We start from the raw sequence: 24121 nt of genomic DNA on the forward strand, positions 1-24121 counted from the left end.
TTCTTGGGTACATTTTGTTACTATAAATGGCTCTAAAAACTTGCTCAAAATGTAATAGAAAACTATGTAGAATTGAGAGTCCTCAGTGGTTGATACCTCAAAATGTAATAGTAGTATATTTCTTTTTTTTCCATAGGGTATTAGATATTATATTATATACGGTATATATATACTGTATTTATCTATCTGAAGCTTTGTCGCCTTAAAAGGACGGGTCCCAGCCACATTTCTTGCACAGGGTCCCCAAGCTGTCAGTGTCCACTCCTGCCTGCTGAGTAAGTACTTCACATATATCCTCAACATTGAAATTACATCATGAATAAAGAAAAGTAATGGAATTATGCAAATCATAGGATTTTTAGATATTTTAATGCTATGCAGATGATGAAATAATAGAAACTACATTCTCAAAGCATCTTGATTTATTCAGTATTGAGTATGATCACTATGTGCAGAAGTAAACACAATTACAAGCTTTGTCATGCTATCAGTGAGGTTATTAATTGTTGTCAGAGAAATATTCTACCATTGAAAATGCTTTTGGGCAAACAAATCATCAAGAACCGCAGCTCCTTTTGCGAAAGCCAGATGTTCTTGATGGGAGACGAGTCCAATGACTCTTCAAGCCAAAGTAGAACATTAAGACCATGTAGAAAAGCATGAGCAACATGTGGCCTGGTGTTGTAGTGTTTAAAATGGCTTCTGAAACAATTTGGATACATACAAATGCTACAGGATACAATAGCACAGGTAACATGCAGCCTGACACTGTCATGTTCAAAAACGGCAACTGAGACACTTTGGAGAAATGGCCAAATCACAGGTATGAAGACTATAGTGGTCTGGGAACTTTAGGACTCTTCACTGTGTCACCCAATCTACAGCTATGCTTGCATTCCTAGACAAAAACAGGATTCATGTTTGAAGAAGATAGACCTCCATTCCAGCCTCCATTGCTTCATTCTGGAGACCATGAAGAGACCTTCACGAGGTAAGGTCACACTAATTCAACTCTCTGGATTATGGTATGGGGTTGCATAATGTATGGTAATCCGACGTCTGTAGTCTTGTAGTCTAGCTACACTAACAGATTGGTGTTACATTGGTCATGGAACCAGTGGTATGACCATTTCTCCCAAGTGTCCCTGGATGCTTTCAAAATGTTTACATTTTTTATAATTTGCATATTTTGTAATTTGCATATCATTAAGATATATATTGATCCTGCGATTTTCATAATTTCACAACTTTTCCATCCAGATGTTGCAATTGCAATGTAGAGGAGAATAAATTGGTAAATGCGTAAAGCCAAGGATCACATCATTGTAAAAGTCACACAGGTTCATGGTGTAGTGCTGCTACTCTAGGCACCAGTGAAACAGGTTCCTCTGAGTATATGTGTGTTGCTAGTGCATTCAGATGTTCTGCACTCAGAGCGCGTACCCTCAGATGGTGCAGGAACTTTGGTTGTAGTTAGTGATGAGCGAATATACTCGTTACTCGAGATTTCCCGAGCACGCTCTGGGGTCCTGCAAGTATTTTTTAGTGCTCGGAGATTTAGTTTTTCTTGCCGCAGCTGAATGATTTACATCTGTTAGCCAGCATAAGTACATGTGGGGGTTGCCTGGTTGCTAGGGAATCCCTACATGTACTTATGCTGTAGAAATCTTCAGGATTGGAATGGCACTCGGACCAGCTACTCAGCAGCACGAAAACTTGCAATCCTGCGATCACATTTCTCCTTCACGTGCCAACATTAGTGTGCAATTGGTTTTTGGTGCTTAGCTGTGTGCGAGTAATGCAATACGAAATCCCATAAAAAGAATAAGAAAACAGCGGCACTCACCAATTTGCTGATGCGCAGTATTTAATCCATGTACAGATTAATACAGTCTCTTGCTAAGAAGTTACAGGGGAGCGGGGAGTGCAGGAGGACGACGGCCGTTTTGTGTGGATAGCACTTCTACGGTTCCTACCTAAAGGGGGACAGAGAGAAAACGTGAGGACCTTGTGTGAGGCCTAAGGCAGCAAGGGACTACACCACAGCGCCAGAAGGAAGGCTTCCAACTCCACCTGGTAAAAAGGAATTCCAGATTCGCTTCCAAGCTGGCTGGACCTTACCTTACCTGTACCTGTGATCCGATACCCTGGACTGTGGCTGCCTGAATTCACCAGTAAACCAGGTAAAGAGACTGCAACCCTGTGTCCTCCGTTTATTCCCTGCACCACACCATCTTTGCCAAATACAGCGGGAGCCCTGGAAACCCAGCTTCACCTGTGGGAAGCCATACCATTCCTGCTGCCACATCACCCCAGAGGACCCCTTTAAGCAGCGTTGGTCACCCTTGACCGAGTACCACAGGTGGCATTACGAACTTTTATTATTTCACAAACCCCTTTAACGACATTTCCCTTAACATGGGCGCCCAGGACCATGGGCCGGGTCACTGCTGCCATGACACATCCCTTTAAGTACCGGATCCGGCACCCAGTACCCCATGGCCCTGGTGGGCGTTCTTTGTTCATATCCCATCCAAGGCCCAAATAGATCACCCCAGGACCTCCACTTTAGTTTTTTGTCAGCAGGCAGTAGATGCGTCCTTATTAGAATCTGAGAGGTGTCTTAACAGAAGTTTGCCTTGTATTGTCAAGAGTGCTACAAATCCGAGTGGATCATATAGGCTGTTCACCAATGACAGAACCCAACACTTAGTAAACAGTTTTTCTGAGCAACTAACTTGAAAACCGCACTGTTAGAGGCAAACTTATGCATACCTTGCATCTGCTTAAGCAGATCTATGCTACTTCTACTGTAGATAGGGATCTGAGTCCATCATCCACATAGAAATCCTTTTCAACAAACTATTGGGAGTCCTTTCCATACTCTCACTCGCCATCCGAGGCAATCCTATGTAGGCCGTATATAGCGACTATTTCCGAATATGTGTACTTTCATGTCTCAGTGCCATAGAAACCTGAGATAATTTCTATGATCTTGTTGTACATTGAGACAATGGAACATTTGTTTGATGTAAGCAGTAATAGTGACTGACTCTTTTCTGAATCTCATAAGCAAGCACATCAGGTTGTTGGTAAGGTTGAGAGAAGTGAAGGGAACATCGTTCAGAGATAGACCATGATGCTTGGCGCTTGAATCGAACACCACTCTGATTTGTTTAGGCTTTATTGGGTGATATACTCCAAAGGAAGGAAGATACCAGCACTGCAAGGGTGGAGTTGGTTTTGCGTGGCTATAGAAAAATATCTTGTCCACAAAGGCCACAAAATGGTTCTTCTTTTAAATCTTGTTTCTTTATGTTCTCTGCAGTGAAATGAGCCTGTTCTCAGTTGTTGGGAAGCTTTGTTTTTATAGCCTTGAAGAGCAAGGGAGAAACAAAGTAGTCTGATTTGTTCTTGAATCCACTGCCCATATTTTAATAAACTCCTTATCTTCTGTGGATAAGGTCAGTTTGTCATCATCTTCCGTTGTGCAAAACACGTTCTCCCTAAGTCGTCACCATCGGGAGTAGGAATGGTGTCAGGCTCCAGAATGAGGTTGAAGAACCTTTCTTTCACCTCGTAGTGGTGAGGGTATGGCTTAAAGTGAGTCATGTGACCATTTTCGAGAACATAGGTTTTGAAGGAGTTAACTTCGGACGGTTTGTGACTTTTATCCAAACATACATCACCCACAATTACCTAGCCTAGATGAAGTCTTTGAACATATGGAGCATCATCTGGGCCATTGCCTTGTTGGCACATCTTGTGGACCCTCCCGAGAAGGAAAATAATGTGAGCTTAGTTAGGTGTCTAAAGTGGGAATGATGAATCGCAGTTTCCGGAGTGGGAATTTCTTCCCTGATATCATGTATCTGGTCACATTCAATTATGGTTAGCAAGGGTATATGCATATTCCCCTTGATTGGAGAAACTATGTATCCAGAGGCTTTGCTGACAGAAATGTTGATACAACCAGAGCAGGTATTGAGGGTGTAGGGAGCATCATGTCCCTTTATATTGAAGATCCCAAAGAATTAGGTTTTTCTGGAGACCTGTTGCCTTGCTTTGCTCATCTAATATGGCATATATTCTGGTGGCCTTGTCAGGGCCTTCTGCATAGATCTTGACCAGGCATACCTTGATGCAGCATTTGGGATCGTGCCCTTCTCCACATACTTCAATGCACTAAGAGAACACAGCGGTTGCAGTTGGATCAGGAGCTTATAGCTAAACACATGTGGGGATTGCCTATTTGTTAGGGAATCCTGACGTGTTGTGGCTGTCTAACAGCCGCAAATTATGCAGATACAGGGACTTTAACATAATATATGATAAACACCCGAGCATGCTCGGTTAAGACGTTATCCGAGTATCACTAGTGAAAGAACTTCAAGTGTCTCCACACATCACATCCACAGTGGTGACAGACCTTCACGTCTCCACATCTCATCCACAGTAGTGATAGAGCGTCACATAACCCCACATTGCCCTAACATGGGAGTACTATGAAGTGAAGAGTAGAGATGAGCAAATATATTTCAAAAAACAATAGCCAAACATAAATTCGGCACGAATATGGCACATTCGGATTCGTGATGAGAAACATGAGCAAATTTTTCATACATTCATGAAAAATCGGTAACATTCGGTAAAAAGTGCGGGAAAATATTTGCGTTGCCATTAAAGTATTTTGAGGACCTTGGCTAAGATAGTGGTGGTCGTGTATGATGAGCGTGTGGCACATGTTTGATGAGGGTAGGGGGTGGAGGGAGCTCAAAGAAGCGGCATGCTTGAAATTCTTTTTTACTTTATGTGTGCACATTGCTGCTAGCCAGTCCGGGAGCAGTAAACATCCACAATGTCCAGACATAACGGCTTGTCATTGAATGCTGAAATCACATGTTCCTCTCTATATAAAGAGCGGACATCTTGTTTTAGCAACATTTTTTCACTATAACAGCGCAGAGAGGCTGCTCCTGACATTGGGCATAGGTGCTGATTGATTTTAGCTAGTTAGCTAGGCGGTGGTTTCTAAGTGAGATAGTTTAGATAGCTAGTCCCCTGTGTGGCTGTGAAATCGACCTTCCAGCAGATTTTTTTTTGTGCTATTAGGGAGGGCCTCAGACAAAGACAGCAGGGCACATTTCATAGAAGTGTGTTGTGCACTGCTTCTATTCTGCTGCATGCACGTAGACCTTTCAAAATCTTATTTTTTCAGTTGTTAAATGAGATACAGCACACCATATCCCACCTTCTCATTTAGTGGCAGACAAATAATTCTGTGTGCAGAGCTGTTGCACAGTAAAAAAAAAGTTTTTACAGTTGCTAACATGATTCAGCATGCCATATCTCATCTTGTCGGTGAAATTCATTTTTCTGCACAGCTGTTGCTAAAAGTGATGCAGTCCATCATATCCCACCTTGTCATTTAGTGGTGGTAAAATTGTTCTGTGTGCAAAACTGTTGCACAGTAAAAAAATATATTTTTTACAGTTGCTAACATGATACAGCCCGCCATATCCCACCTTGTCATTTAGTGGTGGCAAAATTGTTCTGTGTGCAGAACTGCTGCACAGTAAAAAATGTATTGTTTGCAGTTGCTTACATGATTCAGCACACCATATCTCACTATGTCATTAAATAGCGGTGAAATTCATCTTTCTGCACAGCTGTTGCAGTGTAAAAAAATGGTTTCAGTTGCTAAACGTGAAACAGCCCGCCATATCTCATCTTGTCATTTAATGGTGGTGAAATTGTTCTGTGTGCAGAGCTGTTGCACAGTAAAAAAATAAATACTTTTTTCTGTTACAAACATGATACAGCACGCCATATCCCATCTTCTCTTTTAGTGTCGGTGAAATTCAGCTGTCTGCAGAGCTCATTAAGGGTAAAAAAAATATTTTTTGTGCCAAACTGTCATGCTGGGTGACGGATAAGCAAGTGCACAACAAAGGGGAAAGGGAGGGGGAGCCCAAACACTAGGGAGGTGGGGAGTGGATACCCCTAGGCAGATCTAAAATTACCCTGTATGCCCTAACCACCCTATATACTTTCTGCACCTATCGTCGAGCAGGAACCTAATCCCTGCCTGACCCTGGTGATAGGCCCTGGTTAGGGAGGGGATGGGTGAGCACTACTCAGTTGCCACTACAACTAAAGACAAAGAGGGTAAACGAACAAGGGGAATTAGCTTGAGAAGACAACCGAGATGTCACATCAGCAATCCTCCAAGAGTCCTCTGCTAAGGAACTAACCAACTGTTAGTACATCAAACTAGACAGAGACAAGTAAGAACTAACACCAGCAGCATTCTGCAGATATGGAATAAATATGAACCTTCAGTACTGGTGTCTAATTAGCAGCAGAAGGTGGCGGTAACCATTGGGTCCTTAAAGGAGAGGGATATCGCTCCACAACAGAGATAAAAAAATCAAGAAGGTGCTTCAGCTAACCAGAAAGACTTTCTACAGCCAGATCCAGGATGACTGTCACACCTGACACACAACCATGACACAAACGTGATACAGCAGGCTAGATCTAAGTTTGAAATTGTTTTGAGCATATATTCTATTGTATACAGGCCTCATCCACAGTAAAAAAAACAACAACTTTCTTCTGTTAGTACCGTTACACAGCAGGCTAGATGACAGTTTGAAATTTTTGAGAGCTGATATTGTTCTCCATACAGGGGTACACATGATAATATCAAAATTGGTTTTCTTAATATTGTGCTACCTAAAGCAGGCTACATTTCATCTTTTCATTCTGTAGTGCAGATATTGTTCTCCATACATCAGTACACATGATAAAATCTAAATTGGTTCTTTTACTATCGTGCTCCCAAATTTTGGCCATATCTGAGTTTGTCATTCTTTTGTGCTCAGATTCTGCTGTATCCAAGGCTCGTCCACAGTAATTTTTCTATTACTATTGTGCTACATAAAGCAGGACGCATGTTATCTTTTAATTATTTTGGGCAGGTATTGTGCTCCAGCCAGTAGTCCACATTTCACAATATAAATTATTTGTGCATCACTAAAATAGTGTCTCTCTTGTGATTTTTTTAATTGTGCTCTTGCATAACATTCACGGTACATTGTTTCAACAGGACATAAATTCCATACTCTTTCAGTAATAGACAATGATATGAATCATCATGTCTTAAATACTAAAATGAAGAAGACAGAATGTATTTCCTTTGCTGCACCCTCCCTATGGGCGTCTGCTGTAAGAAGGAAATGGATTTTTTTTTTGTGATGTCTGCTTCCTTCTGTCATGTAAAGGATGGCTGCAATACGTTTTACTATATAGTTAAATTTGTAAACCATGATCGTCAAGCTCTGGCTATGCCTGACATTCCTGCTCTCCGGTGTAAAATGCTCAGTTTTAGAGGAGGCCATTGTACCAGGTAAGAACATTTCTTTGCTATTGTTTTACAGTAATAAAGATGTTCTACATCTTTAACTTACATCGCTATATAGTGTAAAGGACAGGATTTTGCTCAGTTTGTGTACAGAAAATAGGTTTAATTCCGTTTGAGTGTGAAAAATAATGATTTAATATTACAATATTGTATGTGCACATGGATATGTTCGGACTTTAGATACTGGTATTATAATAATGGGCTTTACATGAAGCATTAAGGTACCAAAGTAAAATCTGAAGCATGGCCCCCAATTCTAGCGACAGTAATTGTGTGTACTTCTACAAAGGTAACTGGGTTCTTAGACATGAGATACCAAGTGTGACCCCAATCTCTGCACCTCTTGCAGTTTATGCCTCACTTTATATAGTGGTATAATGTATTTTTAGTACTTAAAGTATATGTATACCCTTGCAGATCATGGGAAGATGTATTCTAAATTTAATTCAAGAGGCTCTGTATATAACAATAATAATAAATAATAATGAATACTTGCAGTTAATATAGTCTACAGCGAGAGAACAGTACAGTACTTACTCTATACTGGATCGTCTCAGTTTTTACCTAGTTTGGAAAGCAGAACACACGATATAAATCACGCATTTCTGCTGATATTCTTCCATGACATAAATATAAAGGAATACACAGTAAGGGAATCCTGCCCCCTCGTGGCTCAATCTGCCATTTTCAGATTTAAAGTACCGTATATACTCGAGTATAAGCCGACCCGAGTATAAGCCGACCCCCCTAATTTTGCCACAAAAAACTGGGAAAACTTATTGACTCAAGTATAAGCTTAGTAAAACTAATTGAGACATCAGTAGGTTAAGTGTTTTTGAATATCCATATTGAATCAGGAGCCCCATATAATGCTCCATACAGTTCATGATGGGCCCATAAGATGCTCTATATAAAAATGTGCCCCATATAATTCTCCATACAGTTCATTATTGCCCCATAGATGCTCCATATAAAGCTGTGCCCCATATACAATGGTCTGCACCGTTCATTTTTGTCCCATAGCTGTGCCATATAGTGCTCTGCACCGTTCATTTTTGTCCCATAGCTGTGCCATATAGTGCTCTGCACCGTTCATTATTGCCCCATTGATGTACCATGGAAAGCTCTGCCATTGCTGCTGCTGCAATAAAAAAAAAAAAATGCCATACTCACCTTTCTTGCTTGCAGCTCCCGGCGTCCGGTCCCGGCGTCTCTCCGCACTGACTGATCAGGCAGAGGGCGCCGCGCACACTATATGCATCATCGCGCCCTCTGACCTGCCCAGTCAGAGCGGAGAGACGCCGGGAAGATGGAGCGACGCCTGGCGTGTGGAACGGGGATAGGTAAATATGACATACTTACCTGCACCCGGCGTCCCGCTCCTTCCCCCGGACAGCTGGTCTTCGGTGCCGCAGCCTCTTCCTCTATCAGCGGTCACCATTACCGCTCATTAGAGAAATGAATATGCGGCTCCACCCCTATGGGAGTGGAGTCCATATTCATTTTTCTAATGAGCGGTCCCACGTGACCGCTGAAGAGGGGAAGAGCTGCAGCACCCGAAGACCGTGGGATGGCAGGGGGAGCGTCAGGATCGCCGGGACTAGGTAAGTATGCCTCAGCGCCCTCTCCCCCTCACCCGCCGACCCTGCGGCCGACCGTGACTAGAGTATAAGCCGAGAGGGGCACTTTCAGCCCAAAAATTTGGGCTGAAAATCTCGGCTTATACTCGAGTATATACGGCAATTGAACCCAAAACAAAGAAAACTTCTGGTGTCCTGATCATCTTTTTTAACCAAATATTGTGAAGACTCAGAAACATTTTAGGTTGAATTAGAAATGTAAAACATACCTGTAATTTCAGGAAACTTTGTACAGTAAAATAAGCTCTTGTGTGTGCACATTATGAATAACACAATTTATGTCCTTTATTTAACTTGTATCCTCCATTTTTCAGCAGTTGTTGCTATGCAGGCTTTATCCTTAATTTACTGTTGCCTCTGAGCTAGTGGAGGGAGAATCACTGCTATAATGTCTCCCAAGCCAAGTACATAGAGACATAAGAGATTCTTGCGGTCCCTCTTCTATGTATCACATGCTCAGAAGTAGCAGGGGCGGACTTTATACAGCAATACAGCTGTGAATCCATCACTTGGGTGAGATAAAACACTTACTAGAAAGCAGCAGCTTTTGTGCTTGTCTATCTGTGCATTCCCCTTTCTAAGAGCTCATTCAGTTCGTCAGTTTTTCACGCACAAATTTTATCTGTGGCTTTAACAAATAGAAATCATACCCATTCATATGTCCCAAGTATTTATAGGACCCAAGTGATCTGCACAAAATCACAGAGAAATGTCCAATCTCACTAATGAAAGTCTACAGTTCTGGTTCCCGAACCCAATTTTGGACTAAAGTTTGGTTGAACCAGACTAACCCGAACTTCCACTGGTCCACTCATCCGTACTCCTATGATGTAAGATATTAAAAAAGCAGTAAAATTGTAGTCACAGCCTAGAACATAGGGGTGGACATAATACTGGTTCAACCTGTGCAACTTCACAGAGTCAGAGGTGAGGGGACCAATTTCCACCCCCAAAGCAGGTGGAATTGTGCATTATGATGAGCTATTGGACTGCAAATGACCTATATGTTGTTCTTGTACAAAAGCCCTCTTTTGTCTGTCTGATCCTGCACTACCGTTATAGTGGCCCCACATCTACCCTACTATCTACAACAGGGGTCCCCAACTCCACGCCTCGATGGCCGCCAACAGTGCAGGTTTTCAGGATTTCTTTAGCATTGCATCGGTGGTAATGTGATCATCTGCACAGGTGATGATTCCAACCCCTGTGCAATACTAAGGAAATCCTGAAAACCTGCACTGTTGGCGGCCCTCGAGGCCTGGAGTTGGGGACCACTGATCTACAAATTATTACTACTAATAAAAGTAACTAAAATGATGTCATCAGAAGTTACAGTATTGATTTTTCAAGAAGACATAACCTAGAGTTTTATTAAATATGAAATACGACAAGACACTGGAGCTGCCATGCAGTAAATAAGGAAAACTTAACATATGGGGTATTCAATAAGGAATGATGGTGCAATGTAAGTAGCTCATGTTCTCCACCAAACCACATAATATAAGTATTCCACATGAAAACAAATCTATATTGCTCACATTATCACTGTTTGAATTAGAACAATAGACAGCCTGGTCCTGCTATACTTCATGTAATCATATGAAAAGTCCTGCTATACTGTTACAGAAAATAGAAGTATTTAGGCCCCCAGACCACCACCAGCCTCTGACCCAGAATAGTGATAGGTCTTTCTATATTTTATTAGACACTACATAACATGAAAAAAGTACTTTAAAAACAGCTTATACTATATTCTAATGACCTGTAAGCAGTCAACGATGTGGAAGTGATCTTCTGATATGCCACCATGGCCCCTGTTGTGAATTCTGTTGTCAAGCTCCCTCCTGTGGTCATGAATGGTACTTCGGCTGGTTCTGTCCATGGGCTTCCTCTGGTGGTTGTGAGTGGGGCTGCGGCTTCTGAGTTTCCTTCCACAGATGATGAGGTTAATTCGTTAGCTGGCTGCTCTATTTAACTCCACTTAGATCTTTGTTCCATGCCACCTGTCAATGTTCCAGTATTGGTCTAGTTCGCTCCTGGATCGTTCTTGTGACCTGTCTTCTCCAGCAGAAGCTAAGTTCCTGCTTGTTTTTCCCTTGTTTGCTATTTTTCTGTCCAGCTTGCTATTTTGGTTTTTGTCTTGCTTGCTGGAAGCTCTGGGACGCAGAGGGGCGCCTCCGCACCGTGAGTCTGTGCGGAGGGTCTTTTTGTGCCCTCTGCGTGGTTTTTTGTAGTTTTTGTGCTGACCGCAAAGTTACCTTTCCTATCCTCTGTCTGTTCAGTAAGTCGGGCCTCTCTTTGCTAAATCTATTTCATCTCTGTGTTTGTGATTTTCATCTTAACTCACAGTCATTATATGTGGGGGGCTGCCTTTAACTTTGGGGAATTTCTCTGAGGCAAGGTAGGCTTATTTTCCTATCTTTAGGGCTAGCTAGTTCTGAGGCTGTGACGAGTGGCATAGGGAGCGTTAGGAGCAATCCATGGCTATTTCTAGTGTGTGTGATAGGATTAGGGATTGCGGTCAGCAGAGTTCCCACGTCCCGGAGCTTGTCCTGTATTATTATTAACTATCAGGTCTTTCCGTGTGCTCTTAACCACCAGGTCCATTATTGTCCTAACCACCAGGTCATAACAGCCTCCACCTCCATGCTGAATATGTCAGCATAAGTCTCCTCCAAGGGCAACTGGTGCATGCACAGTGAAGTAGCATATACAGGATTTGGCTTCTCCTGTGCATTGGACATGCAATGTATTTTGCTGAGGATACCTTGTCGTGACTTACCATACTTGGTTTATGGGACATTAATCAAGCAAGCATAACAGCCATTCAGTGTGACAGGGGTTGTGCTACTATAAAGAATACATTTAACCAAGCAGAAAAGGTGGAAATAAATGGCTTTGTAATTTACAGTTATTAAAAATTATGCTCCTTTCAAAAAAATAACAAGCTTTTATCTTCTGAAGTATGCTCACTGGCTCCCCCTGGTGTTATTCCGGCTGCAATTTTTATCCGTCCTCTGAGTGGCCGATCAGCTGACTGAGTTTGAGCAGTACCTGTCATCATAAGAGGTCCCCCCAACTCCTCACCCCCAATGTGCCCAACGTATGCTCGTTACGATTACCTTACAGAGGTCTGACAGGGCAGGGAACAGATTCCTGAAAGCAGCACAGAAGAGTGTCAGTGATTCTCCATCCCATGAAGTACAATATGTCACGAAAACAGTCTCCGCATCCGTGGGAGCTGTTGAAGTGTTCCAGAGTTATCTCATAAAGTGACAGTGCTCCGAGTTGAAAAAATTGGCCCAGTCAGGAAGGTGAAAACAGGCTCTGGCACGAAAAGGTAAAATATGGAGTTAGACTATCAATTATTCCCCAAAATGTAGAGGACTGATGAGCACAGACCCTGCAGTATGTATAAGGAGCCTAAGCTACACCAGTCTAACCATTTATATTGTACATTGGTGCAATAGTTTATATAAATACTGATCTTCATTAGAGAGCACTCTAGATCCATTCTTAAAGTAACTGTCATCTTTTTTTTTGTTTCCAATAATGATTAAATGTCTGCTCTGTACTATTTATACATTTGTCAGACTGCTTAGATGAAGAACCACATTATCGATATCAGGCATATGCTGGGGAGACTGTATACTTCCAGTGTAATTTGACTTCCAATAATTCAGACAAAACAATTCAGTGGTTTTCACAAAAACCTGACAAAAGTCTCGAAGAAGTGAAAAGTAGAAAGGATCTGAATGTCATTGAATCAACCCTTCAGATATCCCTTTTGGAAAAACATCACTCTGGGACATACATATGCAGGTAAGCAATTTGAGTGATACGGCTATTTTAAATGGAAGCACAATATGTAGCAATTTTATAGCCATATAATTTAAGTTTTCTGACAGATTCTCATCAGGTTATAGGGTTATTCCCAATTTTGAAAGTTATCACCTATCTTAATTAGAAAGTTAAGCGATTAACTCTGCTATCTCTGACATTCCTATCTATATATATAATTACCTAAAGGGTACTTCCTTCTGTTTCTAACTTCCGTTCGTCTGTAACAGAAATCCAGGGTCGCTGACCATTCAGCAATATTGGGGCGGGATTAAACACCGCTTCACTTTTTACTATTGATGCAGCCTATGCAGCATCAATAGAAAAAACATAGAATGTTAAAAATAATAAAAACGAAAAAAACATTACATTCTCACCTTCCGAAGTCCGCCACAGCCTTTCCCGCTCCTCGCGCTCTGGTCCCGAGAATGCATTGCAGCAGTGCCACGAGATCACTTGGCGGTCTCACGAGACCGCTACATGATCATGGGTTATTGCCTCTAGGCATTACTGGGAACGTTGTGAGGAGCATCGGTAAAGGCCTCGGCTGGATCTGGGGGCTGATAAAAGGTGAGTATATAACTATTTTTAATTTTAATTGTTTTTTTAACAGAGATATGGTGCCCACATTGCTATGTACTACGTGGCCTGTGTTATATACTGCATGGGCTGTGTTATATACTGCGTGGGCTGTGTTATATACTATGTGGGCTGTGCTATATACTACATGCCTGTGCAATATACTATGTGCCTTTGTTATATACTGAGTGGGCTGTGCTATATACTACGCGCCTGTGCTACATACTACGTGGGCTGTGCAATATACTGCATGGGCTATGTTATATACTGCGTGGGCTGTGTTATATACTATGTGGCTGTGCAATATACTACGTGGCTATGCTATATACTACGTGGGCTGTGTTGTATACTACATGGCTGTGCATTCTAGAGTAACCGATGCGTTAGAATCGGGCCACCATCTAGTATAGAATAATTGGATTGCTGGCACATACTTTCTACATTTACATCAGAAAGCAGGAGGACTAACAAAAAGAGACAAGGAGCAGTCAGCATTAGGTTATGTGCACACCTTCAGTATTTGGTCAGTTTTTTACCTCAGTAATTATAACAGCCAAAACCAGGAGTGGACCAAACAGATAAAAAGTCTAATAGAAACACGTCACCCATAGTGATGAGCGAGTGTACTCGTTGCTCGGGTCTTTCCAAGCACGCTTGGGTGGTCTCCGAGTATTTGTAACTGCTCGGAGATTTAGTTTTCATCATGGCAGCTGAATGATTTACAGCTACTAGCCAGGCTGAGTACATGTAGGGGTTGCCTGGTTGCTAGGGAATCCCCACATGTAATCAAGCTGTCTAGTAGCTGTAAATCATTCAGCTGCAACGATGAAAACTAAATCTCCGAGCAGTTACAAATACTCGGAGACCACTCAAGCGTGCTTGGAAAAACCCGAGCAACGAGTACACTCGCTCGTCACTATTGGTGACGTGTTTCTATTAGACTTTTTGTCTGTTTCGTCCACTCCTGGTTTTGGTTTATAATTGGTAGTGTTTCATCTGTCATAATAGTAAGGCACTGTAACTTTGTTCCCACAAAGTGCTGTCATATTATGGTATAGTGTGTGGTAGTCACAGAGCTATCACTTCAGGAAGCAGCTTATTATAAAAACATTATAGAGACATAGAGAGAGTAAAAACAAAGTTTTAAAAGTTTAATAAAGTTTGTAGACTTTGTATAGAAGAAAATCTTGAGGTGAAAATAAATACATTGTTTCCTTTCCAAAATATTCTACTATTAGAAAAGAATGGAATTAAAATTCTACATATTACTAATATCGTTGCATCCATCACAATCCTTAATTTAAAATTATAACTTATCATACATAGAGACCATAAATAAAAGAAGCAATAAAAAACAATAATATACCATATATATTCAAGTATTATCTTAGTTTTTCAGCATGTTTTTTTTTTTTTTTGCTGAAAACGCCCCGCTTGGCTTATACTCGAATCATTGTCCCAGAAGATGGAGGGGGAGGGGCAGCGGCAGAGTGGCAGATCACAGCAGGAGTCAGGAGCTGGCTGCTGCGACTAAAGGCCTGTGCCCGCTGCTAAAGATATTTGATTATTCACTGTGCTGGCAGCTTCCTATGACCTGCATGTTCATTAGATGGCTTAGTAGGGTTAATCCTACTGACAGATTCCCTTTAAAGAATGGTTTAAGATGAATATTATAAAGGAAAAATGTCAAGATAAAATGAAGACAGACAAGAAGAAGGGGAAGTATGGAAAGCTATTAGTTTAGAGAGATGGGTATTTACCACTCTTAATCAGTCTGGAGCGTCTAACATTTTCATTTTTTTATTTCCCCGATTGAATAACTTATGTTTTATATGTCAGTTACTCATTTTTTCCTTCTCTCTTAATACAGAAGGGGAAATCTCTGCATGAAAATGAGAGTACATGCCACAGAAAGGAAAAACTGTGAAAATTATGGTCCGAAAAGATTTTTTTTTACAACTACTGACAAAATATCTATGTCATGCCCGTCACTAAATTGTCACCTAGGAAAGAATATAAGAAACGTTACATGGTACAAGGTGAGTTGTATTTATTTTCTCCTATCTGGCACAGATATAGGCACACCTCTATACTACTAATACTACATGAATTGTTAAAAATAAAAAGTGAAAAAACACCCATAATGCTTCCAAATTAATCAATTAATTAATTAATTCCATAATAACAGACCATAATGCAAAACATTACACATCCCCATTGAGGATGACCAAGCTGGTTTTCGTTAGAAAAAGAAGCAAAAAAAAGAAAGAAAAATGCACTTTTTGGTATTTGTGGTAGGATAACTTATGTAATTATACTCCAACTTTCAGAAAACTGTCCCCATGTTTCTAAATCAAGGAGTTAATGGTTCTCAATAGAAAATGATGAGTTGTGTAAGACTTTATAAATCCACCCTGTAATAGCGGAGACTTGTTACATATTGTCATTAATTTTCATTCACAAAAAAGCTGTTGTAAAAAACGATATTTTACTGGGGTATATGTTATGAAAGGTAATTCAGTACCACAATGGACATAGAGGTCAGCGCACATACAGTGACCTGGCAATAATCCAAAAAACAAGAACGAGCTCTGAGACGTGGGAACTCTGTTGACCGCAATCCCTAATCCTCTCCAACCACACTAAAGGCAGCCGTGGATTGCGCCTAACGCTCCCTATGTAACTCGGCACGGCCTGAGAAACTAGCTAGCCTGAAGATAGAAAATAAGCCTACCTTGCCTCAGAGAAATACCCCAAAGGAAAAGGCAGCCCCCACATATAATGACTGCGAGTTAAGATGAAAAGACAAACGTAGAGATGAAATAGATTTAGCAAAGTGAGGCCCAACTTTCTGAACAGAGCGAGGATAGGAAAGGTAACTTTGCGGTCAACACAAAACCCTACAAATACCACGCAAAGGAGGCAAAAAGACCCTCCGTACCGAACTAACGGCACGGAGGTACACCCTCTGCATCCCAGAGCTTCCAGCAAGCAGAAAAAAACAAATTGACAAGCTGGACAGAAAAAAACAGCAAACAAATAGCAAAGAGGAACTTAGCTATGCAGAGCAGCAGGCCACAGGAACGATCCAGGAGGAAACAGGTCCAATACTAGAACATTGACTGGAGGCCAGGATCAAAGCACTAGGTGGAGTTAAATAGAGCAGCACCTAACGACTTCACCACATCACCTGAGGAAGGAAACTCAGAAGCCGCAGTACCACTTTCCTCCACCAACGGAAGCTCACAGAGAGAACCAGCCGAAGTACCACTTGTGACCACAGGAGGGAGCTCTGCCACAGAATTCACAACAGTACCCCCCCCCTTGAGGAGGGGTCACCGAACCCTCACCAGAGCTCCCAGGACGACCAAGATGAGCCATATGAAAGGCACGAACAAGATCGGGAGCATGGACATCAGAGGCAAAGACCCAGGAATTATCTTCCTGAGCATAACCCTTCCACTTAACCAGATACTGGAGTTTCCGCCTTGAAACACGAGAATCCAAAATCTTCTGCATAATATACTCCAACTCCCCCTCCACCAAAACCGAGGCAGGAGGATCAACAGATGGAACCATAGGTGCCACGTATCTCCGCAACAATGACCTATGGAATACGTTATGTATGGAAAAAGAATCTGGAAGGGTCAGCCGAAAAGACACAGGATTAAGAACCTCAGAAATCCTATACGGACCAATAAAACGAGGTTTAAACTTAGGAGAGGAAACCTTCATAGGAATATGATGAGAAGATAACCAAACCAAGTCCCCAACCCGAAGTCAGGGACCCACACAGCGTCTGCAATTAGCGAAACGTTGAGCCTTCTCCTGGGACAAAGTCAAAATGTCCACTACATGAGTCCAAATCTGCTGCAACCTGTCCACCACAGTATCCACACCAGGACAGTCCGAAGACTCAACCTGCCCTGAAGAGAAACGAGGATGGAACCCAGAGTTGCAGAAAAACGGTGAAACCAAGATAGCCGAGCTGGCCCGATTATTAAGGGCGAACTCAGCCAAAGGCAAAAAGGACACCCAGTCATCCTGATCAGCAGAAACAAAGCATCTCAGATATGTTTCCAAGGTCTGATTGGTTTTTTCGGTCTGGCCATTAGTCTGAGGATGGAAAGCCGAGGAAAAAGACAAGTCAATGCCCATCCTACCACAAAAGGATCGCCAAAACCTCGAAACAAACTGGGAACCTCTGTCAGAAACGATATTCTCTGGAATGCCATGTAAACGAACCACATGCTGGAAAAACAATGGCACCAAATCAGAGGAGGAAGGCAATTTAGACAAGGGTACCAAATGGACCATCTTAGAGAAGCGATCACAGACCACCCAAATGACTGACATTTTTTGAGAGACGGGAAGATCTGAAATAAAATCCATAGAGATATGTGTCCAAGGCCTCTTCGGGACCGGCAAGGGCAAAAGCAACCCACTGGCACGAGAACAGCAGGGCTTAGCCTGAGCACAAATCCCACAGGACTGCACAAAAGTACGCACATCCCGCGACAGAGATGGCCACCAAAAGGATCTAGCCACTAACTCTCTGGTACCAAAGATTCCAGGATGACCAGCCAACACCGAACAATGAACCTCAGAGATAACTTTATTCGTCCACCTATCAGGGACAAACAGTTTCTCCGCTGGGCAACGATCAGGTTTATTAGCCTGAAATTTTTGCAGCACCCGCCGCAAATCAGGGGAGATGGCAGACACAATTACTCCCTCTTTGAGAATACCCGCCGGCTCAGGCAAACCCGGAGAGTCGGGCACAAAACTCCTAGACAGGGCATCCGCCTTCACATTTTTAGAGCCCGGAAGGTACGAAACCACAAAGTCAAAACGGGCAAAAAACAACGACCAACGAGCTTGTCTAGGATTCAACCGCTTGGCGGACTCGAGATAAGTCAAGTTCTTATGATCAGTCAAGACCACCACGCGATGCTTAGCTCCTTCAAGCCAATGACGCCACTCCTCGAATGCCCACTTCATGGCCAGCAACTCTCGATTGCCCACATCATAATTTCTCTCAGCAGGCGAAAACTTCCTGGAAAAGAAGGCGCATGGCTACATCACCGAGCAATCAGCAACTCTTTGCGACAAAACAGCCCCCGCTCCAATTTCACAAGCATCAACCTCAACCTGGAACGGAAGCGAAACATCTGGTTGACACAACACAGGGGCAGAAGAAAAACGACACTTCAACTCTTGAAAAGCTTCCACCGCAGCAGAAGACCAATTGACCAAATCAGCACCTTTCTTGGTCAAATCGGTCAATGGTTTAGCAATACTAGAAAAATTGCAGATGAAGCGACGATAAAAATTAGCAAAGCCCAGGAACTTTTGCAGACTTTTCAGAGATGTCGGCTGAGTCCAATTATGGATGGCTTGGACCTTAACAGGGTCCATCTCGATAGTAGAAGGGGAAAAGATGAACCCCAAAAATGAAACCTTCTGAACACCAAAGAGACACTTTGATCCCTTCACAAACAAAGAATTAGCACGCAGGACCTGAAACACCGTTCTGACCTGCTTCACATGAGACTCCCAATCATCCGAGAAGATCAAAATGTCATCTAAGTACACAATCAGGAATTTATCCAGGTACTCTCGGAAGATGTCATGCATAAAGGACTGAAACACTGATGGAGCATTGGCAAGTCCGAATGGCATTACTAAATACTCAAAATGGCCCTCGGGCGTATTAAATGCAGTTTTCCACTCATCGCCTCGCTTAATACGCACAAGATTATACGCACCACGAAGATCTATCTTGGTGAACCAACTAGCCCCCTTAATCCGAGCAAACAAATCAGATAACAATGGCAAGGGGTACTGAAATTTAACCGTGATCTTATTTAGAAGGCGGTAATCTATACAAGGTCTCAGTGAACCATCCTTCTTGGCTACAAAAAAGAACCCTGCTCCTAATGGCGACGATGACGGGCGAATATGCCCCTTCTCCAAAAAGACACCTTCACATAACTCCGCATAGCGGTGTGCTCAGGCACAGATAAATTAAACAGTCGTTTTGGGAATTTACTAGCAGGAATCAAATCGATAGCACAATCACAATCCCTATGCGGAGGTAGGGTATCGGACCTGGGCTCATCAAATAAATCCCAGTAATCAGACAAGAACTCAGGAACCTCAGAAGGGGTGGATGACGAAATAGTCAGAAATGGGACATCACCATGTACCCCCTGACAACCCCAGCTGGACACAGACATGGATTTCCAATCTAATACTGGGTTATGGACTTGTAGCAATGGCAACCCCAACACGACCACCTCATGCAGATTATGCAACACCAGAAAGCGAATAACCTCCTGATGTGCAGGAGCCATGCACATGGTCAGCTGGGTCCAGTACTGACGCTTATTCTTGGCCAAGGGCGTAGCATCAATTCCTCTCAATGGAATAGGACACTGCAAGGGCTCCAAGAAAAACCCACAATGCCTAGCATACTCCAAGTCCATCAAATTCAGAGCAGCGCCTGAGTCCACAAATGCCATGACAGAATACGATGACAAAGAGCAGATCAAGGTAACAGACAGAAGAAATTTTGACTGTACCGTACCAATGGTGGCAGACCTAGCGAACCGCTTGGTGCGCTTAGGACAATCAGAGATAGCATGAGTGGAATCACCACAGTAGAAACACAGCCCATTCAGACGTCTGTGTTCTTGCCGTTCAACTCTGGTCAAAGTCCTATTGCACTGCATAGGCTCAGGTTTAAGCTCAGGTAATACCGCCAAATGGTGCACAGATTTATGCTCGCGCAAGCGTCGACCGATCTGAATGGCCAAAGACATAGACTCATTCAGACCAGCAGGCATAGGAAATCCCACCATGACATCCTTAAGGGCTTCAGAGAGACCTTTTCTGAAAATAGCTGCGAGCGCACCTTCATTCCACTGAGTGAGTACGGACCACTTTCTAAATTTCTGACAATATACCTCTATTTCATCCTGACCCTGATGCAGAGCCAGCAAATTCTTCTCTGCCTGATCCACAGAATTAGGCTCATCGTACAGCAATCCGAGCGCCAGGAAAAATGCATCGATATTACTTAATGCAGGATCTCCTGACACAAGAGAAAATGCCCAGTCCTGAGGGTCGCCACGCAAAAAAGAAATAACGATCCTAACATGTTGAACTGGGTCACCAGAGGAGCGAGGTTTCAAAGCCAGAAATAGTTTACAATTATTTTTGAAACTCAGAAATGTAGTTCTATCTCCAAAAAACAAATCAGGAATAGGAATTCTCGGTTCTAACATAGAATTCTGCACCACAAAGTCATGAATACTTTGTACTCTTGCCGTGAGCTGATCCACACATGAAGACAGACCTTTAATGTCCATTGCTACACCTGTGTCCTGAACCACCCAAATGTCTAGGGGAAAAAAAGGCAAAACACAGTGCAAAGAAAAAAAAATGGTCTCAGAACTTCTTTTTCCCTCTATTGGGAATCATTAGTACTTTTGGCCTCCAGTACTGTTATGAAAGGTAATTCAGTACCACAATGGACATAGAGGTCAGCACACATACAGTGACCTGGCAATAATCCAAAAAACAAGAACGAGCTCTGAGACGTGGGAACTCTGTTGACCGCAATCCCTAATCCTCTCCAACCACACTAAAGGCAGCCGTGGATTGCGCCTAACGCTCCCTATGCAACTCAGCACGGCCTGAGAAACTAGCTAGCCTGAAGATAGAAAATAAGCCTACCTTGCCTCAGAGAAATACCCCAAAGGAAAAGGCAGCCCCCACATATAATGACTGCGAGTTAAGATGAAAAGACAAACGTAGAGATGAAATAGATTTAGCAAAGTGAGGCCCAACTTTCTGAACAGAGCGAGGATAGGAAAGGTAACTTTGCGGTCAACACAAAACCCTACAAATACCACGCAAAGGAGGCAAAAAGACCCTCCGTACCGAACTAACGGCACGGAGGTACACACTCTGCGTCCCAGAGCTTCCAGCAAGCAGAAAAAAACAAATTGACAAGCTGGACAGAAAAAAACAGCAAACAAATAGCAAAGAGGAACTTAGCTATGCAGAGCAGCAGGCCACAGGAACGATCCAGGAGGAAACAGGTCCAATACTAGAACATTGACTGGAGGCCAGGATCAAAGCACTAGGTGGAGTTAAATAGAGCAGCACCTAACGACTTCACCACATCACCTGAGGAAGGAAACTCAGAAGCCGCAGTACCACTTTCCTCCACCAACGGAAGCTCACAGAGAGAACCAGCCGAAGTACCACTTGTGACCACAGGAGGGAGCTCTGCCACAGAATTCACAACAGGTATACTTAGGCCAATAAATAGTATTATACTTGAGCTTTTCAGGTATCAAGAACCATATTATCTGTTACTATTGGAGAAGGATAAATTTGCTCTCAGAAAACCACAATTGAAAAAAGTTACATTTTTGCTCCTGTAATTTCACCTTTTTATAATTTTACTAAATTACCGTTTTTGTTATTTTTATTTCAGACTATAAATTTTTCCTCTGTTACATCTGAAAACAGGTTTTCTCTAAACATAAACAATAATGAGATCCAATTTTCTAAAATCTATGTACATGATGCTGGAATTTATACGTGTGATTATGCTTTATATATGCATGGAAAAGAATGGATAATGAGAGCAACTATTCAGGTTTCAGTTGATGGTAAGTCTTCCTTACTACATACATAATGTTTTATGATTGGCAATAATAGGAAAAAAAAAAATCAGCTCTAATATGTTACAGCGTGAGGGATACTCAACAGCGAGTAGTTCACATTGATCCGACTAAAACTTTATGTAACATCAGACGAATATTCATCAGAATTATTATTAGGCTAGGGTCACACGACATTCTAATCACGCTCTAATCAGCGTATGATCACAGTGTGCTCTAATTTTCTCGGATGTTGAGAAGATGGAAAATTAACTTCTCCATCTTCTCCATTCTGTCAGTCAATGAAAATTGGACTGCACTAGTATGTCATCAGAGTGCTGTCTGACTTTTTCCACTAACTCATTGACTTGCATAGCCAAATGAGATCCAAATATTGGATGCAAATCGTGCATGCGGCGATTTTTCTTCCTCGGACAGACTCTTATCTGAGGCAAAAATTGGACATGTACATGGTCCTATAGAATAACATTGGTCTGAGTGCGATCCGAGGTTTTGTTGGATCATCCTCGGACTGAAAATACAGTTGTCTGCACAAGCTCTTAGGCCTAAAAGATGGGTCCCATTTATGAAAATCCAGGGCACAGTTTGTGATAAAAAAAATTCTTTTTCCTCTCTGCTCCAGGTCCAGCATTGAGTCTCCAATGCTGCTTTTGGTGTCTGTTATTGGCTGAAAAATGTGTATTCTGTTGACAGCGTGGCAGTCAATCACTGAACTCTGCCTCTCTAGATGGAATGACATGCTTGCAGATTTTGAGCTCACTGATTAGCAGCTAGGCAGTCAATATGATCTTAATGCAACAGCCAATAACAGACATTCGAAGCAGCAGCAGAGACTCAGCAATTGGCCTAGAGATGGTGAGACACAACTTGTTTTCTTATCGCAAACTCCGCCCAAGGACTGGCATGTTCTGAAAGGGAATAACCCATTTAAAGAACTGTGCCATTTTCAGCAGCACTTGTACAATTTGCCTCTTGTTTCTAGACAGACTATGGGATACTAATCAGCTTTGAAAGTAGTGCAGAATTGTAATGCACATGGTAGTGGAACCACTGTGCCGAGGACCAAGAAGAGCCTGGAGGGACATGAGTAGGTCAATACCTGTCTCGTCGCTAGAGCCCCTGATGGTGTGGTCAGCTTTGTCACCAGATGGATGCCAAGTGGTACTCCAGGACACACCTTGGACACAAGGCAGCTGAGCCCTAAAGGGATAGGAAGCTGGAATGGCCAAGAAAGAGTGAGTATGGCAAGTACAGACAGGCATGGCTGATATACAGAAAGGCACGGCAAGTGCTGGCAGGTCAGGCTGGTGTACAGGAAGGGACGGCAGGTGCTTGCAGGTACGGCAGGTTCACTGGAAGAAACAGCTGGATTACAGCTAGGAATTGCTAGTGTGAGTAGACTGGGCAGGTATACTGGGATACAAGCACTGGAGACCTTAGAACTAGCAAGCATGCAGACTGGCTAACAGAACACGTTGCTCAGGCACCTCCCAACAGGTGGAGGTGCCTTAAATAAATAGTGTCTCCTAGCCATTGGCTGGCGTAACTTTAGGATAGTGCACTCTGTTTCTTTATGAAACCAAGGGCGCCCACATGGGCACACTAAGCGCAGAGCCCATGGATCTGCCCGATGTGCGCAGACCTTGGGAGAACACAGGAGCTGGAGGAGGCACGGTCTGAGGGCCGTGGTGTTGAGTGAGTCTGCGTCCCTAAAGGATGATGGAGATCATGCAGGGACACCGGCGCTGCAAGTATTTTGTATTTTAATGATATTATCAGCTTTTCTATCTGCAGCTGTCAGGAATGCAGAAATGTGAAAAAAAAGTCAAGAAGGCCTTCCTTTTTTTGAAAATAAACATTAATGCTCATGAGTATACAATTTTAGGAATTGACTGTACTAGAAAGAAAGAAATCAGTATTACGGCGAAGTCAGATAGCCA

General features: G+C 42.6%; 1 protein-coding gene across 2 annotated transcripts in view; it reads left to right on the top strand.

Annotated features, from left to right (window-relative positions):
• The first annotated feature begins 7221 nt into the window (after positions 1-7221).
• LOC138670360 (interleukin-18 receptor accessory protein-like) overlaps positions 7222-24121 on the top strand; it is a 56664-nt gene continuing 39764 nt past the window's right edge. Inside the window, exons 1-4 of one of the 2 annotated variants that reach the window (XM_069757624.1) lie at positions 7222-7408; positions 12657-12885; positions 15353-15521; positions 21992-22169. In XM_069757624.1, coding sequence (XP_069613725.1) covers positions 7327-7408; positions 12657-12885; positions 15353-15521; positions 21992-22169 — 658 coding nt within the window. In that variant the 5' untranslated portion in view covers positions 7222-7326. The remainder of the gene's footprint in view (positions 7409-12656; positions 12886-15352; positions 15522-21991; positions 22170-24121) is intronic. The other variant, XM_069757625.1, reaches the window with a different exon arrangement.

Source organism: Ranitomeya imitator, chromosome 3 (assembly GCF_032444005.1).
Source record: "Ranitomeya imitator isolate aRanImi1 chromosome 3, aRanImi1.pri, whole genome shotgun sequence".
Lineage (NCBI taxonomy): Eukaryota > Metazoa > Chordata > Amphibia > Anura > Dendrobatidae > Ranitomeya > Ranitomeya imitator.